Source organism: Hylaeus anthracinus, unplaced genomic scaffold (assembly GCF_026225885.1).
Source record: "Hylaeus anthracinus isolate JK02 unplaced genomic scaffold, UHH_iyHylAnth1.0_haploid 11994, whole genome shotgun sequence".
Lineage (NCBI taxonomy): Eukaryota > Metazoa > Arthropoda > Insecta > Hymenoptera > Colletidae > Hylaeus > Hylaeus anthracinus.
The window spans coordinates 494,341-519,158 of NW_026534341.1; the positions used below are offsets into that span (position 1 = coordinate 494,341).

At 36.7% G+C, this 24,818-nt stretch overlaps 5 protein-coding genes across 11 annotated transcripts; 2 read left to right on the top strand and 3 right to left on the bottom strand.

The window, feature by feature from the left end:
* Window positions 1-482: 482 nt before the first annotated feature.
* On the bottom strand, window positions 483-12,320 carry LOC128889101 (protein spire). Of its 3 annotated transcripts, none has more exons than XM_054146458.1 (15): window positions 12,179-12,320; window positions 9,585-9,913; window positions 9,048-9,079; window positions 8,837-8,960; window positions 8,331-8,488; window positions 8,021-8,242; window positions 7,558-7,587; window positions 6,886-7,149; window positions 6,614-6,755; window positions 3,253-3,386; window positions 2,910-3,168; window positions 2,529-2,839; window positions 2,197-2,445; window positions 1,823-2,109; window positions 483-1,732 (listed from the first exon to the last, which is right to left on the bottom strand). In XM_054146458.1, the coding sequence occupies exons 2-15, from the start codon at window positions 9,907-9,909 to the stop codon at window positions 1,489-1,491; spliced, it is 2,781 nt and encodes a 926-aa protein (XP_054002433.1). In that variant the 5' UTR covers window positions 9,910-9,913; window positions 12,179-12,320; the 3' UTR covers window positions 483-1,488. The 3 variants fall into 3 exon arrangements, with proteins under 3 accessions (XP_054002433.1, XP_054002435.1, XP_054002436.1); XM_054146460.1 differs by lacking the exon at window positions 12,179-12,320 and adding an exon at window positions 10,557-10,744; XM_054146461.1 differs by lacking the exon at window positions 7,558-7,587.
* A 980-nt stretch (window positions 12,321-13,300) lies between these two features.
* LOC128889117 (eukaryotic translation initiation factor 2 subunit 2) lies at window positions 13,301-16,730 on the top strand. The gene is made up of 6 exons (XM_054146500.1): window positions 13,301-13,494; window positions 14,104-14,364; window positions 14,446-14,602; window positions 15,178-15,365; window positions 15,438-15,722; window positions 15,850-16,730. Exons 1-6 carry the CDS (start codon window positions 13,477-13,479, stop codon window positions 15,892-15,894), a joined length of 954 nt encoding a protein of 317 aa, XP_054002475.1. The 5' UTR covers window positions 13,301-13,476; the 3' UTR covers window positions 15,895-16,730.
* On the bottom strand, window positions 16,162-20,211 carry LOC128889120 (uncharacterized). Of its 4 annotated transcripts, XM_054146510.1 has the most exons (8): window positions 20,023-20,211; window positions 19,608-19,873; window positions 19,360-19,555; window positions 19,199-19,282; window positions 18,624-19,131; window positions 18,457-18,562; window positions 17,330-17,517; window positions 16,162-17,250 (listed from the first exon to the last, which is right to left on the bottom strand). In XM_054146510.1, exons 1-5 carry the CDS (start codon window positions 20,069-20,071, stop codon window positions 19,004-19,006), a joined length of 723 nt encoding a protein of 240 aa, XP_054002485.1. In that variant the 5' UTR covers window positions 20,072-20,211; the 3' UTR covers window positions 16,162-17,250; window positions 17,330-17,517; window positions 18,457-18,562; window positions 18,624-19,003. The 4 variants fall into 4 exon arrangements, with proteins under 4 accessions (XP_054002485.1, XP_054002486.1, XP_054002484.1 ...); XM_054146511.1 differs by lacking the exon at window positions 17,330-17,517 and having other exon boundaries at window positions 16,162-17,061; XM_054146509.1 differs by having other exon boundaries at window positions 16,162-17,517.
* On the bottom strand, window positions 16,868-18,770 carry LOC128888839 (putative malate dehydrogenase 1B). The gene is made up of 6 exons (XM_054146004.1): window positions 18,708-18,770; window positions 17,973-18,286; window positions 17,602-17,888; window positions 17,330-17,517; window positions 17,115-17,250; window positions 16,868-17,061 (listed from the first exon to the last, which is right to left on the bottom strand). Exons 1-6 carry the CDS (start codon window positions 18,768-18,770, stop codon window positions 16,868-16,870), a joined length of 1,182 nt encoding a protein of 393 aa, XP_054001979.1.
* Window positions 20,212-20,278: 67 nt separating the features above from the next.
* On the top strand, window positions 20,279-24,425 carry LOC128889122 (MOB kinase activator-like 1). Of its 2 annotated transcripts, XM_054146516.1 has the most exons (5): window positions 20,279-20,534; window positions 21,358-21,524; window positions 21,590-21,817; window positions 21,892-22,055; window positions 22,130-24,425. In XM_054146516.1, the coding sequence occupies exons 1-5, from the start codon at window positions 20,521-20,523 to the stop codon at window positions 22,208-22,210; spliced, it is 654 nt and encodes a 217-aa protein (XP_054002491.1). In that variant the 5' UTR covers window positions 20,279-20,520; the 3' UTR covers window positions 22,211-24,425. The 2 variants fall into 2 exon arrangements, with proteins under 2 accessions (XP_054002491.1, XP_054002492.1); XM_054146517.1 differs by lacking the exon at window positions 20,279-20,534 and having other exon boundaries at window positions 21,344-21,524.
* Window positions 24,426-24,818: the final 393 nt, after the last annotated feature.

Consider the following 24,818-nt stretch of genomic DNA (forward strand, 5'->3'; position numbering starts at 1 on the left):
ATTCGATCACAACAGACATATTATACAATTGTGCATCCGACTTTGACTTTGTAAATTAAATAATATTTCTTAGATTATAGACTGAATGCCACGCGGACGCAAAGTAAACATCGTTGGGTGTAGTCAGAGTATTTGATTGATTCTCTAACTAGATAAGTATGTGGGCTTATCGTACGCGTATCTTTCGCCTTAATTGGATTATTAACAAAAATTGAATATGTTGACGATTAAACAGAATCAACAGCATATACGGCGTGAAAATTAAAAACCGAACAAGTGGCACGATGCAAATATGTACGTTATAAACGCGCATTAGCATATCGGCAAATTATAATGGACTTACCCAAATTTGTTGTCGCATAAATATTATCGCATGAAACAAATGTTCTGGCAACGCGCGCGCGCGTGCGTGTGTGTGTGTGTGTGTCGATTAAGTTTAGCGTTTCAACAATTTTACTTTATCGCTGATCTCCTTTAGATAATTTCCTGAACTAAATTTTACTTTTAATGCGATGTTACTTAGATTTAGTGTTCACAACAACTTGGGAGCAAATGTACATAATATTCATGCCCGAAACAATCAATCGGGTTAAACAAGGACTCTCAACTTTTATGAGTTGAGAATACACACAGCGTAGTTAGCATTATTTTTATGATTAAATTTATCTCTATAATAATTATCATTGAATTGGGAAGCAAAAGTAGTTCACCATCGTTGCGAACCAAAACAGAGCCTTAGCCATCGTAATGAAATATTCGACTCTAACTATATCATTTTTCAAATTTGCATGCATTAACGATACTACTTAGATATAAGCCTGTATGTAGGTACGTAGACTATATTAGATGCCACTGTAATGCCGGTTTTTCGTACAAGATTCCTCATGTTTGAAATTCCACCATTAATTACTGAAATACTTTTAGACCTATTTTCTGTTTCCACACCGTACTTCCAACATGTTCTACTTTCAATTTTTAAACAAAGTTTCCTGACCTGTTGGCGATAAACGATAATCTGCTTCTATGTGTTTCATAAAAAAATACTACCTCGAGCGATACTTATTCAATTATCGTTTCAGGTAACTGCACAGCAGGGAAGAAATAAATTATTTATACAGATATTTAAAAAATCCGCTTCAGAGCCTCGTCAAACGTAAATGATAGTCTATAATGCTTCGTCGTCGTTGCATATTAAATTTTAGAACCAATATGACAGTTGACCCTTTGAAATACGATTACAATTCGTAGCAACTGATATGCTCGTTGTATTGTAAGAGATACTGGTGACTATTCGCAGAAGATTACTTATAGAAGGAGAACGAGAAGACGTTGATACAAGGAGAAGAAATCTCATCTACGTGCCTCACTTACTGGCATAGTAGCATTTTACCCATTTAGTAGAATTGAAAACGAGACAATGCGCTTTCTTCCAATAGAAATCTGGTGCTTAAGAACATCCGATTTCTGGAGAGAGATGGGGAAAGAATTTCAAACGTAGGCTGGCGAAAGGTTTAAAGTAAGTCGCGAAATGACATTGTTGCGTATCGTAGCCCGTGTTGTTCTTGAACTTTTAATTATTTGTATCACCATTATGCGACAATCGTGACAGACGACCATGGAGACGCCGCGCAATCTTTCTGCGGCCAATCGTTGCTCCGAAGAGTGACTAGAGAAACTGGAGAATGTCTTTGGCGATGATACGTTGGCTGGACTACCGCTGTTCTTGAAACTCCTATGACACAGAAATCGAGGTCAAGATTAAAACTTTATCGAGTGAAAAAGGAAACGAAGATATCACTGAAGAATCAATTGTCATCGTCACCTTTTATCAAGACTCTCCACTTCTCTACGGGCGTGAGAAGGTGGTGTCGAAGTCGGTGTAAGTATCAAAACAGGTGTTGTAGTCGGCGTTGATGAAGGTGTTGCGCTTTTCAGTGACGAGTCTTTGCGCCTAGAGGCTGGCGATGCCGGTGCAGATCCAGCTGCTCCGTTGCCCCTAAGCCAGGAACTCTTGCTGGTATCCGGTTCCGATGACGACGGCGAAAGAAGAAGACCAGGTGACAGCAAAACCACGGGAACATGTGCGAAATGCTCTGTTGGGATTCGCATCTAAAGCAACGTAAGTTGTGTGAATAAAAATAGTCGAATAGAGTAATTATCGAGTAGAATTATCTGTTAAACGGGTCGAAAACTCACTTTTGAATAGCACTTGACGCATACGGTTCTTTCGCATAAACGGCAACGTTGTCCCCAAGGACCTAAGAGTCCAAATCGAGTCTTCAGGCAGAGGAAACAGACCCGCCTTTTTTCCACATCTTCCTTCACGCGACCTTCTACAGGTAGAGATTCCAATTCGGCTTTGGTGAGTACACTACGTATGTGAACGATCTCTTCGAGAGTTAGGGAAAGTCTTTCATCCAGGAACATGTCACCCAATGTAGGTTTCTAAAAAAGGGGAATATATGATTTAATGCATAATTCTTCAATTTGGTCGCCATCTTGAGTGTTCGACCAGCCGTTCAACCTACCTGTCCTTTATCATCTTGCCAGTCTTCGGTGTGATGTTCGGTATCCTTTGTACCTTCAGCAATCGTTTGGGAACGACGAGGCTGTCTTGCTCTCGGCTGAGGACTCAAACTTGGACTAGGGTTCAGGCTAATATTGGGACTCGGACCCTGACTCAACGCGGACTCTGTCACGCCTACGTGCTGACGACTCTGCGGTCTCGAATGAGGAAGAGAAGTTGTACCGGTTAATGCTGTGAGGGCTATACTGCGCCTAGCCGCGTGTTTTCGAGCCGATGCTCTTCTAGATGGGCATTGTGTTGCGAGGTCGTAAGCTGTAAACATAAAATTTACGATGGTTCAAAGATGTTTAGAGCCAAATATTAATACGTAGATGATAATTACATTCAAGTTGAGCATCGCAGAATCGATGATACTCGTTTCTCGTTAAACGAAGCCCACCCGTCTTTCGCCAAGGATTAGCAGAACACGCTTCATCTTCGTCTCTGTGATCTTTATGTCTATTGCGACTACTGCCTCTGTCCGCGAAAGAGTAGTCCTCTTTAAGATGCCAGTAATTCATTGCTTCATCCTCTTCCTCGAATCTTGTTACCGTGAATTCCTCGTTGTAATCTTCATCGTCGTCGTCGTCTTCGGCGTCGAGCTGTTTATCGAGGTGAAATATATCATTCTAATCTACAAAAACGCCTATAATACAAAGCACATTTAGAATGGAAGTAATATCCACCTTCAAGTCAAAATCCACAGGTATTACTTTCCGTCTGCTCGTCGTAGAATTCGAACCATCCAGATCTCTTCGAGAAGGCTTCGGCGCTGTGGGTGACTCGTTTCCTTTGATGTCAGAGCTACTGTGAGTTTGATCTAAAAATTTGATTCATGCGAACAGACTTCAACCGAATCGATGACTATTATAGAAAGCACAGAGATATATGTATGTCGATGGCCAGTGAATATGACGTGTGATTGATTTGTTCTGTGAGGAGGGGAAAAAAAACATTCACAAAGTTGTGGTACCTCGGTTAATCTTAAATACGTACATAAGTATTTCCTGCGCGCGGGTCAAGTTACATATAGTGTATTACAAATTACATTTCTTTTCATGTTTCTTTCAAATCATTCTACACGCAGTTGTAAACTTTAAGCTATCGTCGGGTTGGTCGAACAGAAAATGAATGGTATGATTACCTGCGACCGTAATGCGCCTTCTACGCGACTTACGATTCCTGTTTCCCGTTATCCTGATTTCAGGCTTTCCGATTCTCTGCCTCGGTTGCGGCACCGGTGGCACGTTCGTTCTGCTCCTGCTCGCAGTGGCCGGAACATTCGTCGTGTTTCTACCAGCCACTGTTGCCGTCGTCGAAGACGTGCTCGTGGCATATGTCTGATCCTCTGTCTGCAACCACTGAGCCGCCACATCCTGCGCGGGTTCTTGTTCCTGCTCCGGCTGCGACGGTGGTACCTCACCCAAGACTATCATGCGGGACTCACCGCCTAAGAACCAGTGACCACCTTACTCTTCCACCTGTTTCCACTTTCTCTAGTGCATAGCTTCTCTATTTCATAAATTGTTTACAGTAGCTCTACTTGCGGCACGACGTCCGACTGGATACCGCTCTTGCTGGTATCTCCCACGATCCTCAGGCTCGATTCAACAAACACGCGACCTGTGAATCAACGTCGGATTATTAAGAACAGTTAAAAAAAGGACGTGGTTTACACCCAGAAGCTTTAATGAATAGCAACCAAGAAATTAAACTAATACATGGGGAAACTCTAGCCACCATGTACACACATTCTTTAAATACTTTGTCCTGGAGAATCTTCTCCCTTTGAGTACTAAGAAAGAAAGTCGTCAAGCCATTGTTTACTACAAGGGTGTAGATATCACCATCCTACTGTGTTCCTTGCTTGTGCACAATTGCTTCTAAATTCCAAAGATCCTCCAGCTGGCAAAGGTCTTCTAACTATAGCTTCTGAAATCCCTATGCCTTAATTCAGCTCTGCCACGACGAGATAACTCCTATTGTTTTTCATCGTCAAAGCAAAAGAAACAAATAGATAGTTTGTCGTAAAAATGCTCGTAGTTACCAGCGTTCAGGAGGCTCCAGATCACTTGGTTCATCCGTTCGTGTGCTCCATTGTCCGGGCCGCCGTGGTGCTCATGGATCCTCGTGTAGGGACTGTACATCAAGTACACGTGCTCGTTAGTGTGGCTCTCCTCTCTCTCGGTGCACTCGACTTACTGGTACACGTTGGACACCCGACAGGATTTCACGCTCGACCTGAACCTTTCCCCCGCGAGTAGGGAAGCGAGTGAAACACAAACGCACAACGCAAGAACGAGGAATCACCGGATCCGACTTGCAGTGTTTGTTGCACGATGACGTTCTCTCGGGCGACGTCAGCTCGGCCTTTGCGCGCTTTCGGTTATTGATCGCGGTCGGTCTGGGGCTCGCTACGTCTAAGCCGGCCTACCGTTGCGAAACATGATTCATTCAGACCATACAACCCCTTTTTGTAAACGCGAGACACCTAACGCGCGAGAAATAAATCACACGAGATTAGGCACGCGAAATTTTCTTGTATTCTTACTTTGAAATGGTAGTCTTTTGTTCCTGGCGGAGGGGGAAGTATCGAGTTGGTACAGACGATCGAGATAGGTCTGAGTTAAATGTATTTTGGGATAATTCTCCTTTGTTTTCTTTAAGATTAAAGGGGATGTGTCGAGTTGGTATACTCTTATATGTAACACAGTTGATAGTATACACTGGTGAAGTTAGATCTGGGCTAAATGTGTTTTAGAATAATACTCTTTTGTTGTCTTTAGGGGGAGTGGGGATGTGTAGAGTAATATACATATGTACAGTATATGTATATTGATGAAGTATTGGTACATACCAGTGATCACAATAGTTATGGAACTTTTTCAATGGGGTCCATTGAATCAGTTTGAATTGAAAGCTCTGAATTACCACAATTTAAAGAAATAAGAGACAACTGTTTTTCTGGATTTCTGCTGTATACTCGTGGAATACTTCATTTAGAGCACAACCCTCTTTGGTAAAGACACTAATCACGAGATAGAGAACAAAAACTATCACACAGAAATGGACACGAAATTCTCTTGCTATATCTAATCTTAGTTTGAGATTCTATCATTATTGTATAATAACGAAGATAAATTTGGGATTATTTCGGATGATACCCTCGTTTCCTTTAGGAGAGGACAGTTTTATCGAATTGACGTACACTATTCTAGCAAGAATTAATTTAAGAAGTAATCAAGTATTTGGATAATTTTGTAGGATGAAAATGTCGGGGATGCAAGCATTGGAGGGGAATTATTATTCTAGAAATATGAAGACACGGATACCGATGTTCTGGTCGTGTTGCGTGGAATTGCCAGGCTGTACTCTCGAGATTAGGGGTGAGAGAGACGTGCCAGGCCTGTGTGGTATTGCACGCGCGCGCATGCCTTGCATCCTCGCGCATGGATACTCCTCGTTAAATACATTTTCGTTAAAAATGCAGTTACACGTGAGCGGCGCGTGGCTGTGTAGGCATCGTTGGTCCATAATGTTTGGAGTGTACGCGTGCACTCCCATTGCCCCAACTCGGACATTTTCTCTGGCGTCCAATGAAAAATTTATCTTTCATGGACCTCCCTTCCGTAAAAGCAGGAATGTCTGATATTCGTTTTTATAAAATTCGAGAAACAAGAGAAAAGAAAATAAAACAAATAAAAAGATTAGAATTTGTGCGAGCCTGGTTCGTTTAATTCGTTTATTTATTTCAGATTTATTTTTGTCGAACATATTTTATATACTGACACCTGTTTACGATTGCGTGTGTATCGTTTATTGTTAAGTGTAAAATATTTGATATTTTAGCACAGCATAGTTATCTCGAGAAAACTTACCGAGGTACCACATGGATCAACAATGAGTAGCGAAAAATGTAAACTTGATACGTGAATTTTTATTGATTTATCAAACCTCATACACGAATGAAGATGTATTTAATAAAGCAGCACGACATGTAACATGCAAAAATGATTGTTGTGCGAGCAAACAGATAACGTAACTTACCACTCTGGGGAGATGTTCTCTCGTTCTTAGGAACGTATCTGTTGCGCGAAGATCTTAAGTTCGGTGGCTTTTTTATGCTCTCCATGAGTAATTCTCGTAAGGTCCAGTTCTTTTGCAGCGGTGGTAGCTGTCTCTCGGATGCCTGCGTAGAATCATATCACTAAAGTCTATTAAAAAAATTGTCGTATCGTACAATTCTCTCGACAATTACATAACCAGAAATTCGTATCGATGAGATTGAGAATTGTATACTGTTCTGAAAAACACGTTACCTTTTTTAGAGGAGGCCTGCTTCGAATAAATTCGAGAATAATCGCGTGTGCGTCTTTTCGCAAGTGCGGCGTCGGTGACGGTGTTTTCCTGAGACGATACCGCCTCTCTCGAATATCGTCCATTAAGATTTCGTACGGGGTCAACTCAAACTCTGCCCCTTTTCCACGTCCTCGAGTTGTGGTCTTCGAACCCAAGTTGGCTTCTACCTTTTTCAGTTTCACCCCTTTCCTCAACTCTTGGATAACTTGTACCCAAAATCGTGCCTATCGGAATCGTTCTTTTAATTCACCTGGTATCACTTACGGTAAAGTGTTGAGAAAAGATAGAATCTATACGCAAAGTGAGTCACTTTCAGAAATCTGTGAAGGTTACATATCGAGTTAACTTTGCGTCAATAAAAACGTCAAGCGATATCGATATCTATTATGTAACGCAGATTATCTAAAAAGTATTTTTAATTTTTAAGAAATTTTACCCATTAGCTTACTTATTTATTAACATGCAATTACAAATTAGTGAGTTCGCTAACATGTTAGCGGTGTTCAAGTTAAATATCTTAAAATAGTGCTCAAAATGATCGTTAATCGTGCTACATGCTTCGCATTGACAGTCATCTCCAAGTTCTAACATTTACGTTTCACATGCGCAAACAATTATTGACGATGACATACTTGTATAGCCCGCCAAATCCTAATGTCAGTCTATAACGGTAGAGAGTCAAGTCAATAAATCTCAAATATCTTATCTCTGCAAAATGATAAATGACTTTATACGACAGGGTAACGTTGGTTGTTCCGTGTACACGAATTACCATGCCTACGTTCGGATACTTGTACAATAATTCGTTCGATTCAACGTCGATGTAATGTACAGTAACTCACTCTCCATTGCGAGACTTTATTTAATTTTATCGATCTCGTCAAGTGCCCATTGAATTTAACATAATATGTATTTATTCGAATTTTGTTGTATCTCATAAACGCTATCGGCCAACTAAAGACGTACATATAATTTTGAAATCATTTGAAAACTATCTTGGGATCGGAAAGTGATATTACTGTATTCAGACGCACCCATAAAATGAATCATATTGTAAATACATGTTCTTCGCGTCGCGACCATTAAAATGCTTACCCAATCAATGAAATCTAACGTATCGAGATTCTGAACAGACATCGAGTTCAGCTTATTGTCATCACTGTTGGCTTCATCCCTTTGACACGCTTGCAGTTTCTCAGCCGCCACTGTATCAAGAAATTGCGACAATTCCAAAGCCTCTGCTACAAATGCCCGTATTACAGCCTTATAGTGAGCTTCTGCAGACTCAACGGTAGTTTTCATGTGCCTGGTACATAACTATAAATTAATATACAAATTAATATAGTATACATATTTATCGTTACGAAACGCAGACAGTCAATATGTACGATATTACTACACGTACGTGCATAACATTTTTTAACGAGTATATTAACGGTCTTTCTGTGAAGGTATCATTATTTTTTTGTAACGAGAAATCATCGACATCGGCATCGCTGGAGTCGCGCTCGATGCCTTCGTCGTCTGTTTCCTGTCGACGTTCTTCCGTTTCCCCTTCGCATCCTGAAGATCACGGAAATTAATTGAATCATTTTGGGACGATCCCCTAAATACAGGGTGTCCCAAAAATGTTGTAACACGTTGAAAGGGGTGGTTCGGGAGCGGCCGCGGTAGCGTATGAGCGAAGCCGGCTAGCGCGTAGCCTACGCTCAACCGGCATCCTCGCGCTCTGATTAGTCAGTGTTTTCTGTTAATATCTCCTTAACGAAGCCTCGGACAACATTTTTGCTAAGGAAAAAGTTGTTTCAAATCACCTCCCGAATCACCTCTTTCAACGTGTTACAACATTTTTGGGACACCCTGTATATCACACTATGGAGTAGTTGTTTATTCTCCCTTAAGTCATTTTACCTCCACTCGAGCTAGTCATTAACGTTATGAGACCTTCTAGATCCGGTGATAGAGGCCTTTCTTCCTGTTCGTCTAGGCCGAAATCAAGCGCTTTGAAAATCATCATGCCTAATGAAAACATCGCCTGCGTCAAAGAGAAATGTATTTTTATTTTATATAAACTAGCGGTCGCTGTTTTGTTTTTCACCAAGGTTCTACTTCGACTACTTACCTTTTCTTCCGAAACTGTGGGTTGTTTCGATTCTGTAACATTAAAAAGTTTAAACATTAAGTGATAACGAATTATTCTTACACGAGGTTCAACAACTATCGTTTATTCTTTTCCTCGAATAAAATTTTTACAAACTGTAGTAACGATAGTCTTATCAAACATCTTCGTCGTGCAAACAGTTAATTCGTATCATTATTCAAGCACTGAAATTTCACGGAACGCATATCTTAAGCCATTTACAAGTACTGCATGATTTATCAAAGATTGACACATCTGTGTCATCCTTTAAATAAAATTTTAACGAAATTGCAAATGTATTATCTGAAGTATTGACATTTGCAGAACTTCCTATTTTTTTTTTTTTTTTTACGAGTCTTTATTCGATGTATTATTAATTTAAAGAAACATCAGAACCATGGAAAAGGTCATTGCTCCACGAAATCAAACAGATTACTTTTCCCTACTATTACAACGAAAACAAACGAAACACCGATAAGAGAGCGAGAAATTAAAGAGATAAGGATCTATTGTTTTTACCGATTAAATCGCCAAGCCAAACGTCGCCATCCTTGTGAAGGACGATCTGCGATAACTCTGAGAGTTCATAGAAATTGCTGTTCGGCAAACGTGACAAACTCTTGGCCGTTTGATAACACAGAGCCCACGCTTGTTCCTGGCTGACTGGTCCATTGAAGGATAATAAAATATCTTTCAGATTCAGTCGACCATCAGCGTCGAGTCTGCACTTTGGTCTCTTCGTTGCTGTTTCTTCGTCTCCTTTATTCTCGATAGTTTTCTTCTCATCGTCCGAGACTTCGAGGCCGTCGTCGCACGACGTTGACTTCCTCTCGTGCGTTGTCATTTTTCTGTTAATTACATTCGTCATTTTAAAAACAAAGAGAAGAATCGAACCAAAAATTCATATTCGAATTCTTATCTAAATGCTAGACGAATACGAAGTCTTCGTTAAAACTTTATCTTCGCATCGGCGTAAAAGAAAATTGTTAAAAGTCTCTCTCTAAAGCAGTATTAAATTTCTAGTATATTTACGATATATTATCTGCTTCGATTTATGTTTTCAGATAGAAGAAGATAAAAAGAAGCCTGTGAGATTTCTTTTACATATGTATATTTCGAAACAGATATCACCTATTTAATAATTAATTGTATATAGTGCTGATAGCGAATTACCAAACACCTATTCTAAAGCTCTTACGAAAATTACGTAAAAAAATTGACCTGCAAAACGATAACATTAACGGTACGATTACTCGAGGCGTCGCAAAAGTTAATGAAAATTGTCTACTAACAAACTATAACACGCATCAGTAAACGGAGAAGAAAGTGAAAAGAATTTGCACGGTGAATACCTTCGCAAAATAAATTTAGGACCATTTTAGGATTATTAAAAAAAATTAATACAAAAACTTTGGTTAGTATACTGAACTAGACGATAAATCGACAAATTGATCTACGTAAGAGTCATTGATAAAAATAACGAAAACGTACACGTGTACTTTCACTTTTCTTCCTTCGTGTTTCTAGTATCAGCAAGTGTTATGCTGATACACCGTCGCTTGAGAAGAGTTTCGTGATTTCTTCAGCAACCCCGGACACTTATCCTGTTGGATGAATTCACGCACGTACTTCGAATTAAACGCAAACAAGTTGACTGATGTATCTTTCTGGTCCTCCGCGCTCAAGAGCTACATACGATCCAGATAAATATTTATTACTATCTGTCGTCACGCATTCAACGACAGTGACAAGAGATATAATAGTTGTTAATATATCACGATTATCGTACGCCCCCTTTTATATACCGATGAGCAATAGTGCTTCCATGAAAAAAATGAAAGAACAATAACTGAAAACTGACGAAGACGAAGGTCGCCAAACGCGGATAGTTCCCGATAAATTCTCTATCTAATCTGTTTGGAAAGTCGCGTGTTCTTCCACTTATTTTTATACTCGGGCACATCTTTTTCGACTAAATTTCGTTTCTTTCCTTATAGATTTCATGGAACCCTACAGAAAACATACAGAAAGTTTTTCTCTAAAGTGAAAATCCAACTTTTCAAAAATAAGAGAATGATGTAATTTTTAAGAATTCGCAAGGGGACTCCTCAGACTCCTGGCGATTTTGGTAAAAATCTGAAATTGTCTATAAAAATTATCTTTCACTTCCTCGGTCAGAATGAAGGATCACTTTTATCAAACCATTTTTCTTCTTTCCTTTGGGAATTTTTGTCTCGTAAATAATAGAAGAATAATAGAAAATATATTTTGAAAAGTATTCGTTTGCATTATCACCGGCGTAATGTATGTTCGTCCTTGCAGATAAAAAAGTATACAGATGCCATGGGTCCAAAGTATTAACAATTTTCAAAACAATTATTGCGCGTAAGCTAGGGTAAGCTATCGATCGAGTGTGTATATGCACGTTGTTAATGCATACACGAAAAAATTGTAGACAATGAGATACGATTCATCGATGCACGATAGATGGTGTATCAATCGTGAATGAGCATTCTATTTTTGCTGGGATCCTATCGGATACATCTGTATACACAAAGGAGATTCCACGCAGATTCCATCCAAGAAGCAGAACATCGTTTCGTTCATCAACATTTCGATGTTTACACTCTACATTTCACGTATAAAAACGATCAATAAAAGAAAAAGTTTGTTCGACGGGACAGTTCAAGGTTAACTGTTTGTATCATTCACTTATAGTACACCTTTGGAAATAAATAAACAAACTTGTCGTACGTGAAATTTCACGAAACATAAATCGTTTAACGCAAATGATTTACACGACGTTGAGTAAGGGTAAATATAATCGATTCGGTTAGCCGATTCCATTGATTAATAACATATTACTAGGGAACGTATGAAAAACATTTCCAGGAGCACGTTTCTTACTTAACTTTTCTGAAACTGGATAATCGTCTACGTCCAAGTAGTGTTTATAATAAATTACTTCGCATTGCAGTATCGCAGTATATATGTTAAAATATTCACTTGATCATTGATCGATTCGCTTTGGGGAAAATACCCATGGATTATAAATAAATCAGAAATTGTAAGGAGAAAGTGATTTAAATTTATTATGAAATTTCGATACGTACTTTTGGTTATTTAGGCTGTTGACATATATGATTCGCAGTAAGATACACGTTGAGTTGTTCACCACATCACTTTTTATTCACCGTTTATGAGACACCTTCGCGTCACTTTTCGAGTAAAGTGAAATAATTGTTTTACGGACGATCTTTCGCATCGAGCTTCTTTCCTGCAGCTTCTGACATGGATCATATTAATTTTCCTTGGGGCACATTGACAATCGAATCTCGATGCGACACACCGCTCATCATAAATTTATAGGCGCGATTAACCACTTTGGTCATTATAGAATTGAATTAAACGAAATATTTAACGTATATACGTGAGTACCCTGTTCGGCACCATCACAGCAACACCGGTAGTGTACGAATTACGATAAACTACCATTCGATCCATAACCTGTATTCCTACCCCAGTGTTATATGTGTATCATCTATACGTATATGTTGGTTATCCTAAATGGCATAGGTACATGTTACATGAGAACGTTAGATAAAGATAGATCGAGATATTTATCTCGAAAACCGAGATAACAGTATTTATTTAGATACGTTTCAAATGACAATTTAATAGTTCTGAGAAATGTTAGACAAATCGACTGTAGTACTATGGCCAAAGGGCAGAGACGAATCTGCGTAGAAACCTTGAATATTGTCTGAAGGCATTGAACAAAATGAATCGCTTAAAGTTCCATGAATAATAAGAATTATTTATTTATTCTTTGCCTAGGGAAGGTAAGTGAAAAATACTCGGGGAAAATTATGGGGAAATAACCTCTTGGATATTTTTCCGTCATCTGCCTTCTTGTTGGTAAATTGGCGCCATTTCTTCGAGACGCGGAAAATTTAAACATCTTATTTTACATGCTATGGGCACATGTTTTATCATCTATATCTGAGAGTATTAGCAAAGAAAAAATATAATTTAAGAATTAGCTCTGAAAATTTGAAAGATTTTCCAAGAAAGATACTACGACGAAAAATATTGACAAAGGTCTACGCTGACTAGTCGATAAAACTGTATGCTATGGTTGCATTTTCATTAAAGGGCGTTATGTGATTGACCAACAGGAATGCTTGTCAAGGGACAAGCTGTTTGCTGAACTGAAAGTGTGAATTACCCTTTAGACGTAAAAGTCGAATTTCTGATGCAATATTCGTTAACAAGACGTGAGTGCACTATATAGGTGATACTAAGGAAAAGATCGAGAATCAGTGCAATTAAAATGTTCATTCGTGTTTAGAAAGGCCAGCGAATTGCTAATTTTGTCGTAGACGCCAAAGTATTTACAGCGATACTCAAAATGACTGAAGAAGACTCGGTACGTAGGAATATTGGAAAATGTCTTTTTAGAGGTATCCATGTCGTATTGGTAAAGCATGGGAGCGTGGTCATCTTGACATACTTTTTCATTTTTTGACAATACTCTGCGACCTATGGTCAAGGAAATAAAGAGTTCACCCAAGCAAGCAAAATACTTTGCAGCCAAGTGATCATGGAATAAAAATAATGCGGCTTTGCGGATTCCAACCTCAAAGCCATGTGGATAGTATTTAATGGAATGCAGATTAATATTCGATGTAATGTCTCCCGACATACGTTACACACTCTTCCCTTTTTCCTTTACGTTCTATGTATGATGTTGATTTTATCGTATCGCAATTTTTTACGTATATTTCATAGAATGAAATCATTTGTACTAAAGTTATTTCATTTTTCTATTTATTGTATGTGAGATTTTTGAGTATATCACTGAATCTCGATACAAAATTTCATCGGTCGTTACATTCCGTGTATTCTTCAATTAATTTTTAACAAAATTAGTAACAACAATATAAGTAGATATACAATGAAATTAATATGCTTATCTACTTTATTGTAGTTTTTATGAACCGTATTAAGTTACGTAAATTATTGAATAAATTTCTAGGTATTTGATCCCACCTTGAAGAAGAAAAAGAAAAAGAAGAAAACTAGCTTTGATCTTGATGCTGCATTTAACGAAGGTGGTAGTACCGGCGATGCGATGGAAACCACTGGTGACAAAGAAAACCAGGAACCAGATCTACCTGCATTGGCGGAAGATGATGATGCATTGGATTTAGAAAATTTTGGAAGGAAAAAAAAGAAGAAGAAAAAAGCATTTAATTTAGATGAACTGGATGCTGCTTTACCAGACACAAAAAAAGAGGTGAACAATTATAAATAAAGTATGTTTTTAATATAAAAATTTGAAAGTAGTTCATGTAATCTTATGTTATTTTTTTAAAAGGATGTCGTTGAACAACAAATGGAAGAAGTTCCTGTAGATGATACCTTTGATTTAGATATGGACTTCTCGAAAACTAAAAAGAAGAAAAAGAAAAAGAAAGATCTCGACGAGCTAGTAGCGGAAGAAGAGCGTAAAGAAATAGAAGATAAAGAAAATGGTAAATATTATATAGTAAACAAATGTCGTAGCTGCGGGTAACTCATTATTTTATGTTACTCATTATTTGTTAACATGCTGCACTGAATCTGAGCGAAGTGCAGAGTATGGTAAGGGATATGTCTGCTGTTTCCTATACATATCACATAACAGTCATAAGTACATACATCATTTCTATATTTTCACAAGTCTTATTCCAGTAGAAAAACTAGTATATCACTTCGTATTTCATGAAAGTAATTTGATTCTAACGACAAAATTATGCGATGTATTAAACATCGAACGAGAGTATTTATATATGCATCTTGAACAACAGAAAACATAGTTTTTTGATAAATTATATTTTTCTTTAAACCGAGTTAAATCTAAAGAAAAGTATAGTTTGATTAGCGAAACCAGACACAAATCTCTGTAAGAGGATATCCTAGTCCATTGTTTCATTCAATTTAGTAAGATATATATCATAGTACTGTAGATTTTCAGTAGTCAGACTAGAATATCCACTTTAATATTTCTACCATCAATTTTGTTATATCTAAGTGTTATATGCTAAGTGAAATTCATATTTTCTAATAGAAGAAACAAGTTTATGGTTCGGATCCGATAGAGATTATACATACGATGAATTACTGGTAAGAGTATTCAATATTATGAGGGAAAAGAACCCTGATATGGTCGCAGGGAAAAAACAGAAATTCGTTATGCGTCCTCCCCAAGTTGTACGTATAGGCACCAAGAAAACATCTTTCGCTAATTTCACTGAAGTAAGCATCGTCGATGTTCGTATTTTATTTTGATCCTTTCTTTTCGATCTATATCACGATTTTTCGTTGCAGATATGTAAAACACTTCATAGGCAACCAAAACATTTACTCGACTTTTTACTTGCTGAATTAGGAACTAGTGGTTCTGTTGATGGAAATAGTCAACTTATCATTAAGGGTCGTTTTCAGCAGAAACAAATAGAAAATGTTCTTAGGAGATACATTAAAGAATACGTTACCTGTCACACTTGTCGCTCGCCAGATACTATTCTTCAAAAAGATACTCGATTATTTTTCTTACAGTGTGAAACCTGTGGGTCAAGATGTTCGGTAGCTAGTATAAAATCTGGCTTCCAGGTAATTGTGTTTTCAATTCGAATACAAATGACGAGTAATCCGGTAGCTGATGCCTGTGCAAAGAGTTGTGTCAGAAGCATTTATATCTTAAATGTTTTTTTGTAACAAAGAATTATTTTTATTTCAGGCCGTCACAGGGAAACGTGCTGCTATTCGTGCAAAAACTGCCTAAACAAATTTTCATATGCCCCACCTATCAATTTTGTAGCATAATTTTCAAATTGTCACAAATCTTTTTTGTGTTAGAATACTGTTTTTACTATACCTATTGTAACGGCGTGCAATCCAAACACCTATTTTTACTTGTACGAAATGAATAGCGTCAGTTCCAAAATGTGATCATGAAATTTACAACATATAACCCTATTTTTAATCATCGATCTACATGAAGAAAATGAAATTCCATGAGAATTATGCTTTAACGCGTTTCTTTCTACAATTTTCCTTAGGTCGTCATTTTTTATATAACGTTCATTCTTCGAAACACGTAAAAAGCTGTACGATTTAACTGAATTCGAACTTTTCACACACACATACACACACACACACTCTCTCTCTTGCAATACATAGACGAGTGGTATGTACTAATTTTTCGAGAAGGTACATAACTAACCTATAGTCACGATTTGAATAATAATGATATAAACAATGACACGGTAATACGAAATGCATTGCTTATCCATTTGTCTACCATTGTGACGTGAAATCCTGTATAAAGAATTATCAATTAAATGGAAAATGGTATGGATTACCAGTTGTTAACAATAGATTTAAGCAGGTAATAATAATTTGTTATATCATTTTCTGTATACAAAGCAAAAAAAAGAAAATTATGACATTAAATTCAAGTACATTATGTATGGCAAAAAGTATTATTCCCATAACTAATTATCTTTCTAGAGGAATGTCACGGTGAAGTGTAATGATTTTTTCAAACAATTATAATGGTAACATTTATTAGCTAATTTATTCAATTGTATTTACTAGGTAATAAAACTATCTTAAGAAGTCCTGTCATCACTCTTCTTCTCATCCATTCAACAAAAAATCGTCAGTTACGAAAACAGTGCAATTTTATTTATTAATCATGTTATATTTTAATAAAATATTAGTTTCATTCTTCCTCTACAAATTTAACTTGAAGATTACTCTTCGTTCTTTAATTTTGTTATTTTTTCCTTCACTATAGTAGCAGTGTCTATAAAATTTTGAAATATTTCGATTGGCATGTATGGCATCGGAAAATCCGTGAAAGGGACCCATACTCGCGACTGATCTTCTGATACTTTCAAATAGACTGGTTGCGAAAATGCTAATCCTTGTGGAATACCAAAAGAACCTACAAAAAAAAAGACGTTCTTTCGTTTCCAACTTTATTATTTCACCATTTACCATCAGAAATGACTCCTAGCGATATAATTTCATCTCCAATTCGTTCTTCTTTGCTATACCACAATTTCAAAAGATCACAGATCGCTCTACATTTTTGAAAATCTTCTGATCTACCAACTTGATATTGAGTAAGCGACTAAAAACATTCGATTAAATATAAGAATTCATATTCTTTTATGTATTATGTACATAATAAAGAATGATTGGATATGTACTTTACGTTCGGAATAATTTTGATAAGGATCTGTTTTGTCGTGCGATAAATAGAAAAACCATCTTAGTTCCGAACGCTGAACCCCAATTGGTAATGTTACAGTTTCGTTTGATTCTATAGCTCTTCTATTGGGTTGATAAATATCACATTTTTTAATCATATGATGAATATCAACAAAATGATTGACTCCTATAATTAAATTTGATTGATCATTCGTGCGTAGACAGAAGCATTGGAAGTATTAAATTTCTTTGTAATGATGTATAAACCAACCCAAATATCCCCAAACAGGTGGACAACCAAAGTTTCGTAAAGTAAAACCCAAGAAATTAACAAATGGATATACAAGTTCTAAGCCATAATGAGAACTGACAGCTACGATACTTGTGTTTGGTAATTTTGTAAGCATGTGCATAATATTAACATAAAAACATATTGGACCCATTGAGCAGAAAATTACTTTCATATGTAATGGCGCATGTTGATTTATTTGCATAGATAATTTTTTTATGCATTTATAATTTCGTTTTAACCAACTATCTGTACTTTCGAATTCTTCTCTAAAAATATGTATACGATAATAATAAAGATTAGAATCATATTATTAATGGTAAATATGAGTACAACAGCTGGATTTTGTATACCTTGATAAAGCATCAAGATAAATTAATATGTCACAGTCATTTAAACCATCGGGTATATTATTCAAAACTTTTACTGCATTTAAACCTACACCAATTCCCTTTGAATCTGTAAGAATTCTTTTCAATTTAAAAAAACATCCTGGCTCATCATATAAATTAACTACGAGTCCATGAGTTAACCAAAGCTCTTTTGTTAATATCAATTCAGAGACCAAGTCTGGGCACATCGACCTTCCTGCACCTATTATCATTATTTTACGACGTTTTTCTTGTCCATCTAAACACTTACATTTTTGATTCTCAACGTCATGAGCCTATGCGATCGAAATTTAATAAATATAAGTAGAATGATTTAAAAATTGTTCCAACAGATAATGTTTATTTACAAATATTAAGTCCGCCTGTAAAGCATCGAGATCCTGTTTAGACAAGTCTAACGTGATATTGTAATATTTACGTAAGAACTTCGAAAAACGATAGCTACTTCCAATGTAAGAAATATTAGTTCTAGTTAATCCAATTTCCTTCCATATTAAAGGAGATTTAGCGTGATGCCATCCATGACATGTACAAATCTCTTTTAACCATTGCTAGAAGTTAAAATTTATTTGCATTGAATATTATCTTCGAAAGAAATATTGTCAGACTTACTTTCCATTCGATCGATCTTTTACAAATTTTCTTAAAACAAAAATTGCGCAAAACTGTTGATAAATTTTCAGCAATGAAACATACTTGATTGAAAGCATAGTCTTCTACATTGCCAGCTATTACAATCATGCATCTCTCTGCAGACATGTTTTTTTAGGTTTAACAATTGAAAGATGTTTAAACAGTATAGAAATAAATTATACAGTGTAATTTCTTTAAATATACAATATTTATTAAGGCACATAGTCTTCTTTCAAGTTTACGTTCATAATCACACTTTAATTATATATATAAAAGAAAAATAATACTGATAAAATAAAAGAATTATTATTAAATTAAGTATTAAATAAAATAGTTAATAGATTGTTGTAGTATCGATATTAGAATATGTCATCGTCATCATCTTCTAGTTTTGATAAATCAACAGTCCAGTCTTCCATATGTTTTTCTTCAATGAATTCAGGTGACAGACATAATTTTGGTAATTCAACCTCCAATAGTTCTGGTTCTAAATAAACAATAAAAAAAACTTGTATAAGGTACTTGTACACATTCATAGTGTACAAAGATGATACCTGATACAAATCCCTCATCCTCATTCTCCTTGTCCAAAAATACACTTGAAAATTTATTTTCTAGGACTACTGAATAAATATTATCTGTAAGAATAAATTATGATAAATACACTAGTTCAAGAAGGTTAAACTTTAAATATTAATAAGTCTTAAGAACGTACCAAATTCAGCCTGCATATCACAATATGGTGCCAGATTTTCTGGCTCAGGGTAGGACTTCATAATTAAATTTCTCTGTAGGAATGGTTCCTTGAAGACATAATCATCAAATGGCTTTTGTGATTGCACATTATTTTTGTCAAATATTACATTTCTTGGAGATACACTCTTTATTTTATCCGGATGACAAGTTAGCTTCTGTAAGGAAATTATAAGTTATATTATATTTATTGAATTATTGAATATATACCTTTGCTGGAAGTTCTTTTTGAGGTGATATCGGACTGCTGCTGATGCCACTGCTGTCTAACTGTGAAACCTTTAGGTTCAAACATTCCTGTTGCTTATTAAATACATCTTTATTTAAACTCTTCAGATTTAGACTAGCAGGTACATTTGAATCAGCATTAGATCTAAACGATAATCCTTTTGATTTCGGTTGAATGGGGGTTTTAATAGAAGCTCCATGTACTCCAAGAGAAGTTTTCGATCTTGATAAAGATTTTACTACTGGATCTGTAAGAATAGTTCGCGTAAATTATATTTATTACGAAGTACATTTAACGAGATACTAAATTTTATTATTAGCGTTATTTTACTGTAAGTTTAAAATATTATTACAAAAACATGTTTACAAGGGCGTAACCTCTAGTTTTTGTTTATACCTTTATCAAGATCTGATATTCCGCCAAATAAATTGAATATGCCAGCCATTTTATAAAAATCTTCCTCGAAAATGTATGTTCAAATTATTATTTTGAATGCAAAATAAGAGAATCTCACGACACTTTAGTTTTCGTAAATATCGCTTTCTTTTATCGCAAACTGTACGATACTCAAAATCAAGATGTTGTAGCTACTTTACGCCTAGAAGTCGCATGCGTGCTAGAATCGAAACCTGAGACCAGTGTTTCGCCTCTATAAATTTACGTATTCCGTGGTGAAACGATTGGCCGAGGGCAGCCGAGGGTTCGCGGAGAAGGTAGTTCGGTAGTTGACAAAACGTCTATCGCGAGATTGTGGAAAAAGTGTATGGTAGATATAAAGGAGTATCGTTCGCAGCCGAAGCTCGTAGTGTCGCGCGACTCGAATAAAATTGACGACACGCGAGTCCGTGTAATCGTGAATCGAATATTAGCGACAGGTCATCGTACAGGCGCACAATGAGCTTCCTATTGTAAGTTGTGTTTGTTTTTTCTTTTCCTTTCCTTTCGAGTGAAAATCGACATCACCCTCGTTACGATTTCGCGATCCCGTGTTGACTTTATCCGCGACGAAACAGCGGTACGAGCGAGCGTTAAGCACACCCTGCGAATTTCTCGTTCGATATTCCGTCAAACCCAATAGCGAGCGACGAATGACAGCGTAGATGACGATTGGTAGTTTGTCCCGCGAACCGGATCGCAACTCGAACAAATATTGACAGAAACCGTCCCCGTCGGTTCCCTTCGCTTGCCTAAGCTTGGCCAATTTCGGTTCTCTACCCATTCCCTTCGAATTCGTGTACATCGCGATCGACCAATAGGTGCTTAACTAAAAATAACGCGATGCCATAATTTCTTTAAAAAATTCATCGTTTTCGTACGATTCTTTGCCCTCTCTTTTTCGTAGCTTTCACCCGTGCTCCGTTGCACGCAAACACGATGCTAGTCGCACGTCAAATTTTTAGCGTTCGTTTACCATCGAGCAAGTAGTTTTAATTATGATTAATATCGATCGATATCAGCATTTCCGCCCTTATCAGGACTGCGTTCACGATGGGTACTCGATTTTAGTAAATAGTAAACAGTTCATGGTAACTTCATTAAATTTTTGTAAAATGCGACCTGTGTATATATATGTATATACACAGGTCGCATTTATAGACAAACAAAACATTGGTCAAATCTCCTTTTATAGGAGCTCCAAAAATTAATGTTTATGTACTATGGACATAATTTAGACTAACACGTACTTTAAAGTTAATTGATGCTAAAGAATGTTTTCATGGATTTCTCAAGTGGAAGCAGGTCCTCGAAAACCTTCAAGCCAAAGAAGAATATTCCAGAGGGAACTCATCAATATGACTTGATGAAACATGCAGCTGCCACCTTGGGCTCTGGGAATTTGAGACTAGCTGTTATGCTTCCAGAGGGTGAAGATTTAAATGAATGGGTTGCAGTAAATAGTAAGTAAAAAATTATATTCACATGCATTCTTTACAACAGCATAATTAATTTTTTATTGTTCCAGCTGTTGATTTTTTCAATCAAATCAACATGTTGTACGGCACCATCACAGAATTTTGTACAGAAGAAAGTTGTCCCATTATGTCTGCTGGACCAAAATATGAATATCATTGGGCAGATGGACACACTGTCAAGAAGCCAATTAAATGTTCAGCACCCAAATATATCGATTATTTAATGACCTGGGTGCAGGATCAGTTAGACGATGAAACATTATTCCCTTCGAAAATTGGTAAGTGATTTTATTTTATTGAAATTTGTTCTTACACGCAACGTAATTTACTGACGCAAGTTCCGATCTTCTAGGTGTCCCTTTTCCAAAAAATTTCTTGTCCATCGCCAAGACAATATTAAAACGGCTATTTAGAGTATACGCGCATATTTATCATCAACATTTCAGCGAAGTGGTACAGCTCGGCGAGGAAGCACATTTAAATACGTCGTTCAAACACTTCATATTTTTCGTTCAGGTAAAGAGAGCGATATTAAACGCTCGAATTTTTAAAACGATTCGAAAGTATGTCTAATTTGTTGTTTATCGTAGGAATTCAATCTGATAGAAAGAAGAGAATTAGCGCCGTTACAGGAATTAATAGAGAAATTAACGGCGAAAGATGCTCGATGAATGATCTCGATCGTCATCCGAAAACTCCTCCAAAGAATCTCACCCGTGCTATCTTTTAACAAACGTATAACTGCGCATGTTATTTAACTAACCCAATCATTGCTAACGCGACCACTGCCTCGTGCCAGGATTCGCTGATCATACGACATTCTATTCATTTAGGAAAAGAAGTGACTGGTATACGTTTTATAACGAATCATGGACTTGTTAGGTTGAAATCGATTTTCAAAAAGGAAAACAAAAATAATGTTTTGGGTGTTTACAAAACGGAAACGATAACGATTAAGGGGGTGATGATTACTAATGTAGACTTTTGTAAAATAGTTATACATTCGATGTGAAACTTAGTACTCGTTTTGTTTTATGTTTTGAAAAATGAAATATTGTTTTTTAATTAGTCGAGGTGTTTCGTCGTGAATTGTAATTTATTACGCGCAACAAGTTTTTGTACTTGGGGTTTACACGCCAACGAACGTTTTCAAGCCGAAGAACGTACAAGTCAGCGTGAATCATACGCAAAGAGATTAATTCATATCGGCTATAGAACAGATATAGCTCTGCGAACTGTTCAAACAACGACGATACTCGGTCTTGCGTTTCTATTTTCATCGTTCGATATTCCGTCTGACTTATTGCGTTACGATTTGATTGCCCTTTTCAAAATCGTGTCGTCGCTTTTAACGATACAAGCGGTTTTCGTTGTCGAATTAGTCGAACGAGTCGGAATATATAATGTTTATATCACGATACTGCACATTGTTGGATTATAAAATTATTAAGTTAATATAATACTATTATATTACTTCATAATATGTAATTAGTTTAGACGATTATCGTGTTAAGCGCTTAATAGAAATTATTTATAGAGTTAGGAATTTTATACGCACTACATTTTATCCTTTATACGAGTGAGTTTTTGAGTCTGTTCTATTTTAGAGAGCATATTATATTTAAGCCGTTTGCGTCGTATCGCTGGGAAATTTGTTCGATGAATTTTATCGTCCTTTTATCGCAAAATTACTTGTTTGTTGATATATATATATATATATATATATGAAAATTGACGCGCACGTTGACGGCATTTACCGTTGAAGGGAGATCATCAATTCGTAAAGACAGTCACGAATTCACGGTTTAGTGTTAATACGATGGATACAGGGTATCCCAGGAAGAACGCAAAGGGCAAACATTTTGCATACATACATATGATAAACATGCGCGATGCGTGTACTCACGAAGCAGTACACGTTCACCCGTGGTTTATACTTCGCTGTTAAGAGCAATTTGATAGTGATATCAAATAGGATATATTCGTTTGTAGCGCGTTCAGCAACGTATGTTCGTTTTCTCGCTTATAGGAAATGAGATGTTAATATATATATATATATATAAAGATGCTTACTGTTCCCACGCACGGCGAACTGCACCGTTGCGATCAAGTATTAAATGGACGCATTGTATCCGCTTGTAACGATAGAAATACTCTTTAGAAGTTTTCTTCTGTTCACACTCTGCCCTTTGCTGTGATGATCAGAGTTTGCATTTTTATGTAACGCGCAACGCTTAGCAAAAACGCAGTGACTTTACCAGATACCGTGTGCGTACGAGCTTAAATTGTTTATCGCGTATAGTTTGCGGAAGAGGTATAGCGAACTAGAAAATCTTTGAGTCGAGTAGCGTGGTGGGGGGTTAGCCACACGGTGACCTTGAGCGGCCAGTAGATTTGTCCTCTACTCTCAATCGCGCTACTGGCGTAGCTCTCTGTTTTTCCGAGTCCGCTTCTTCTGCTTCTTTGTACTCTTAACCAGAGTTGGGCAAAATTTTATTCGAGTAATAAATGATGAAAACTCTGTACATGGAGTTATCGATTCAACGAGAAGCATCATTTCATCGTAAGGCTTATTAAAGAAAAAGTTTATCATTTATTTATTATCTAGAATTTTGCCCATTTCTGCACTCGACAAACGTGCGCGTTTGCATTTAAAACGAGCGTAGGAACAAATGATATATTTTCAAGTGTCCACGGACCGGAAAACACGAGGAATCCTGTTTTTCTTTTCTTTTCCTTTCCCGACCGGGCGTTGAACGTATCGCGACACCGTGTATGTAATCGCATGTGATACTTTTTGATGTCAATCGCGGCAGGATCAATGAAAAATTTCACAAGGTCCAGGGACTAATATAAATGTATTTTATTATAAACGATGTAAAACGAGTAGCTTTGATAACGATATTTAACGACGATAGCTGAAGAAGGATGGAAATTAGGAGTGCTAATGGAAGAATATGTTCAGACGATGGAATTTAATGCGAATGCTGGTGTTTACAATCGCCCAATGAATGTAAAACGTATAAGCATACAGTAATAACAATAATAATAATGGCTCGTAACGACGATAACGATTGTACTCAGTACTTAAAGAAAGAAAAGGGGAGTTGTACCTAATAGAGACATTTTTCTCGCAGAAGAAACGATAGTTGTTGTCGGCTATAAAAGTTACTTCACGCAGTAAACACCGTTATGAATTATGATTAGTATTATTAATATTATTGATTACTAATGTCTTTATTGCTATTTATACACGTAATACGTACCACGCCACGGCGC

Bases quoted from the DNA above. Each gene is read 5' to 3' on its own strand.
- LOC128889122 (XM_054146516.1), top strand. The intron at 21,525-21,589 runs GTAAGTAAAAAA...TTATTGTTCCAG, and splicing joins TGAATGGGTTGCAGTAAATA to CTGTTGATTTTTTCAATCAA. The intron at 21,818-21,891 runs GTAAGTGATTTT...CCGATCTTCTAG, and splicing joins ATTATTCCCTTCGAAAATTG to GTGTCCCTTTTCCAAAAAAT.
- LOC128889120 (XM_054146512.1), bottom strand. From the start codon at position 20,071: ATGGCTGGCATATTCAATTTATTTGGCGGAATATCAGATCTTGATAAA. The intron at 19,874-20,022 runs GTATAAACAAAA...CTATTCTTACAG, and splicing joins AATATCAGATCTTGATAAAG to ATCCAGTAGTAAAATCTTTA. The intron at 19,556-19,607 runs GTATATATTCAA...ATTTCCTTACAG, and splicing joins AAAAAGAACTTCCAGCAAAG to AAGCTAACTTGTCATCCGGA.
- LOC128889117 (XM_054146500.1), top strand. The intron at 14,365-14,445 runs GTGAACAATTAT...TTTTTTTAAAAG, and splicing joins TACCAGACACAAAAAAAGAG to GATGTCGTTGAACAACAAAT. The intron at 15,723-15,849 runs GTAATTGTGTTT...TTTTTATTTCAG, and splicing joins GTATAAAATCTGGCTTCCAG to GCCGTCACAGGGAAACGTGC.
- LOC128889101 (XM_054146458.1), bottom strand. From the start codon at position 9,909: ATGACAACGCACGAGAGGAAGTCAACGTCGTGCGACGACGGCCTCGAA. The intron at 8,961-9,047 runs GTAAGTAGTCGA...TCTTTGACGCAG, and splicing joins CCACAGTTTCGGAAGAAAAG to GCGATGTTTTCATTAGGCAT. The intron at 3,387-6,613 runs GTAAGTTACGTT...TCAAATTTTTAG, and splicing joins GAGAACATCTCCCCAGAGTG to ATCAAACTCACAGTAGCTCT.
- LOC128888839 (XM_054146004.1), bottom strand. From the start codon at position 18,770: ATGTCTGCAGAGAGATGCATGATTGTAATAGCTGGCAATGTAGAAGAC. The intron at 18,287-18,707 runs GTATGTTTCATT...TCGATCGCATAG, and splicing joins AAGACTATGCTTTCAATCAA to GCTCATGACGTTGAGAATCA. The intron at 17,889-17,972 runs GTATACAAAATC...ACATATTTTTAG, and splicing joins TATCTTGATGCTTTATCAAG to AGAAGAATTCGAAAGTACAG.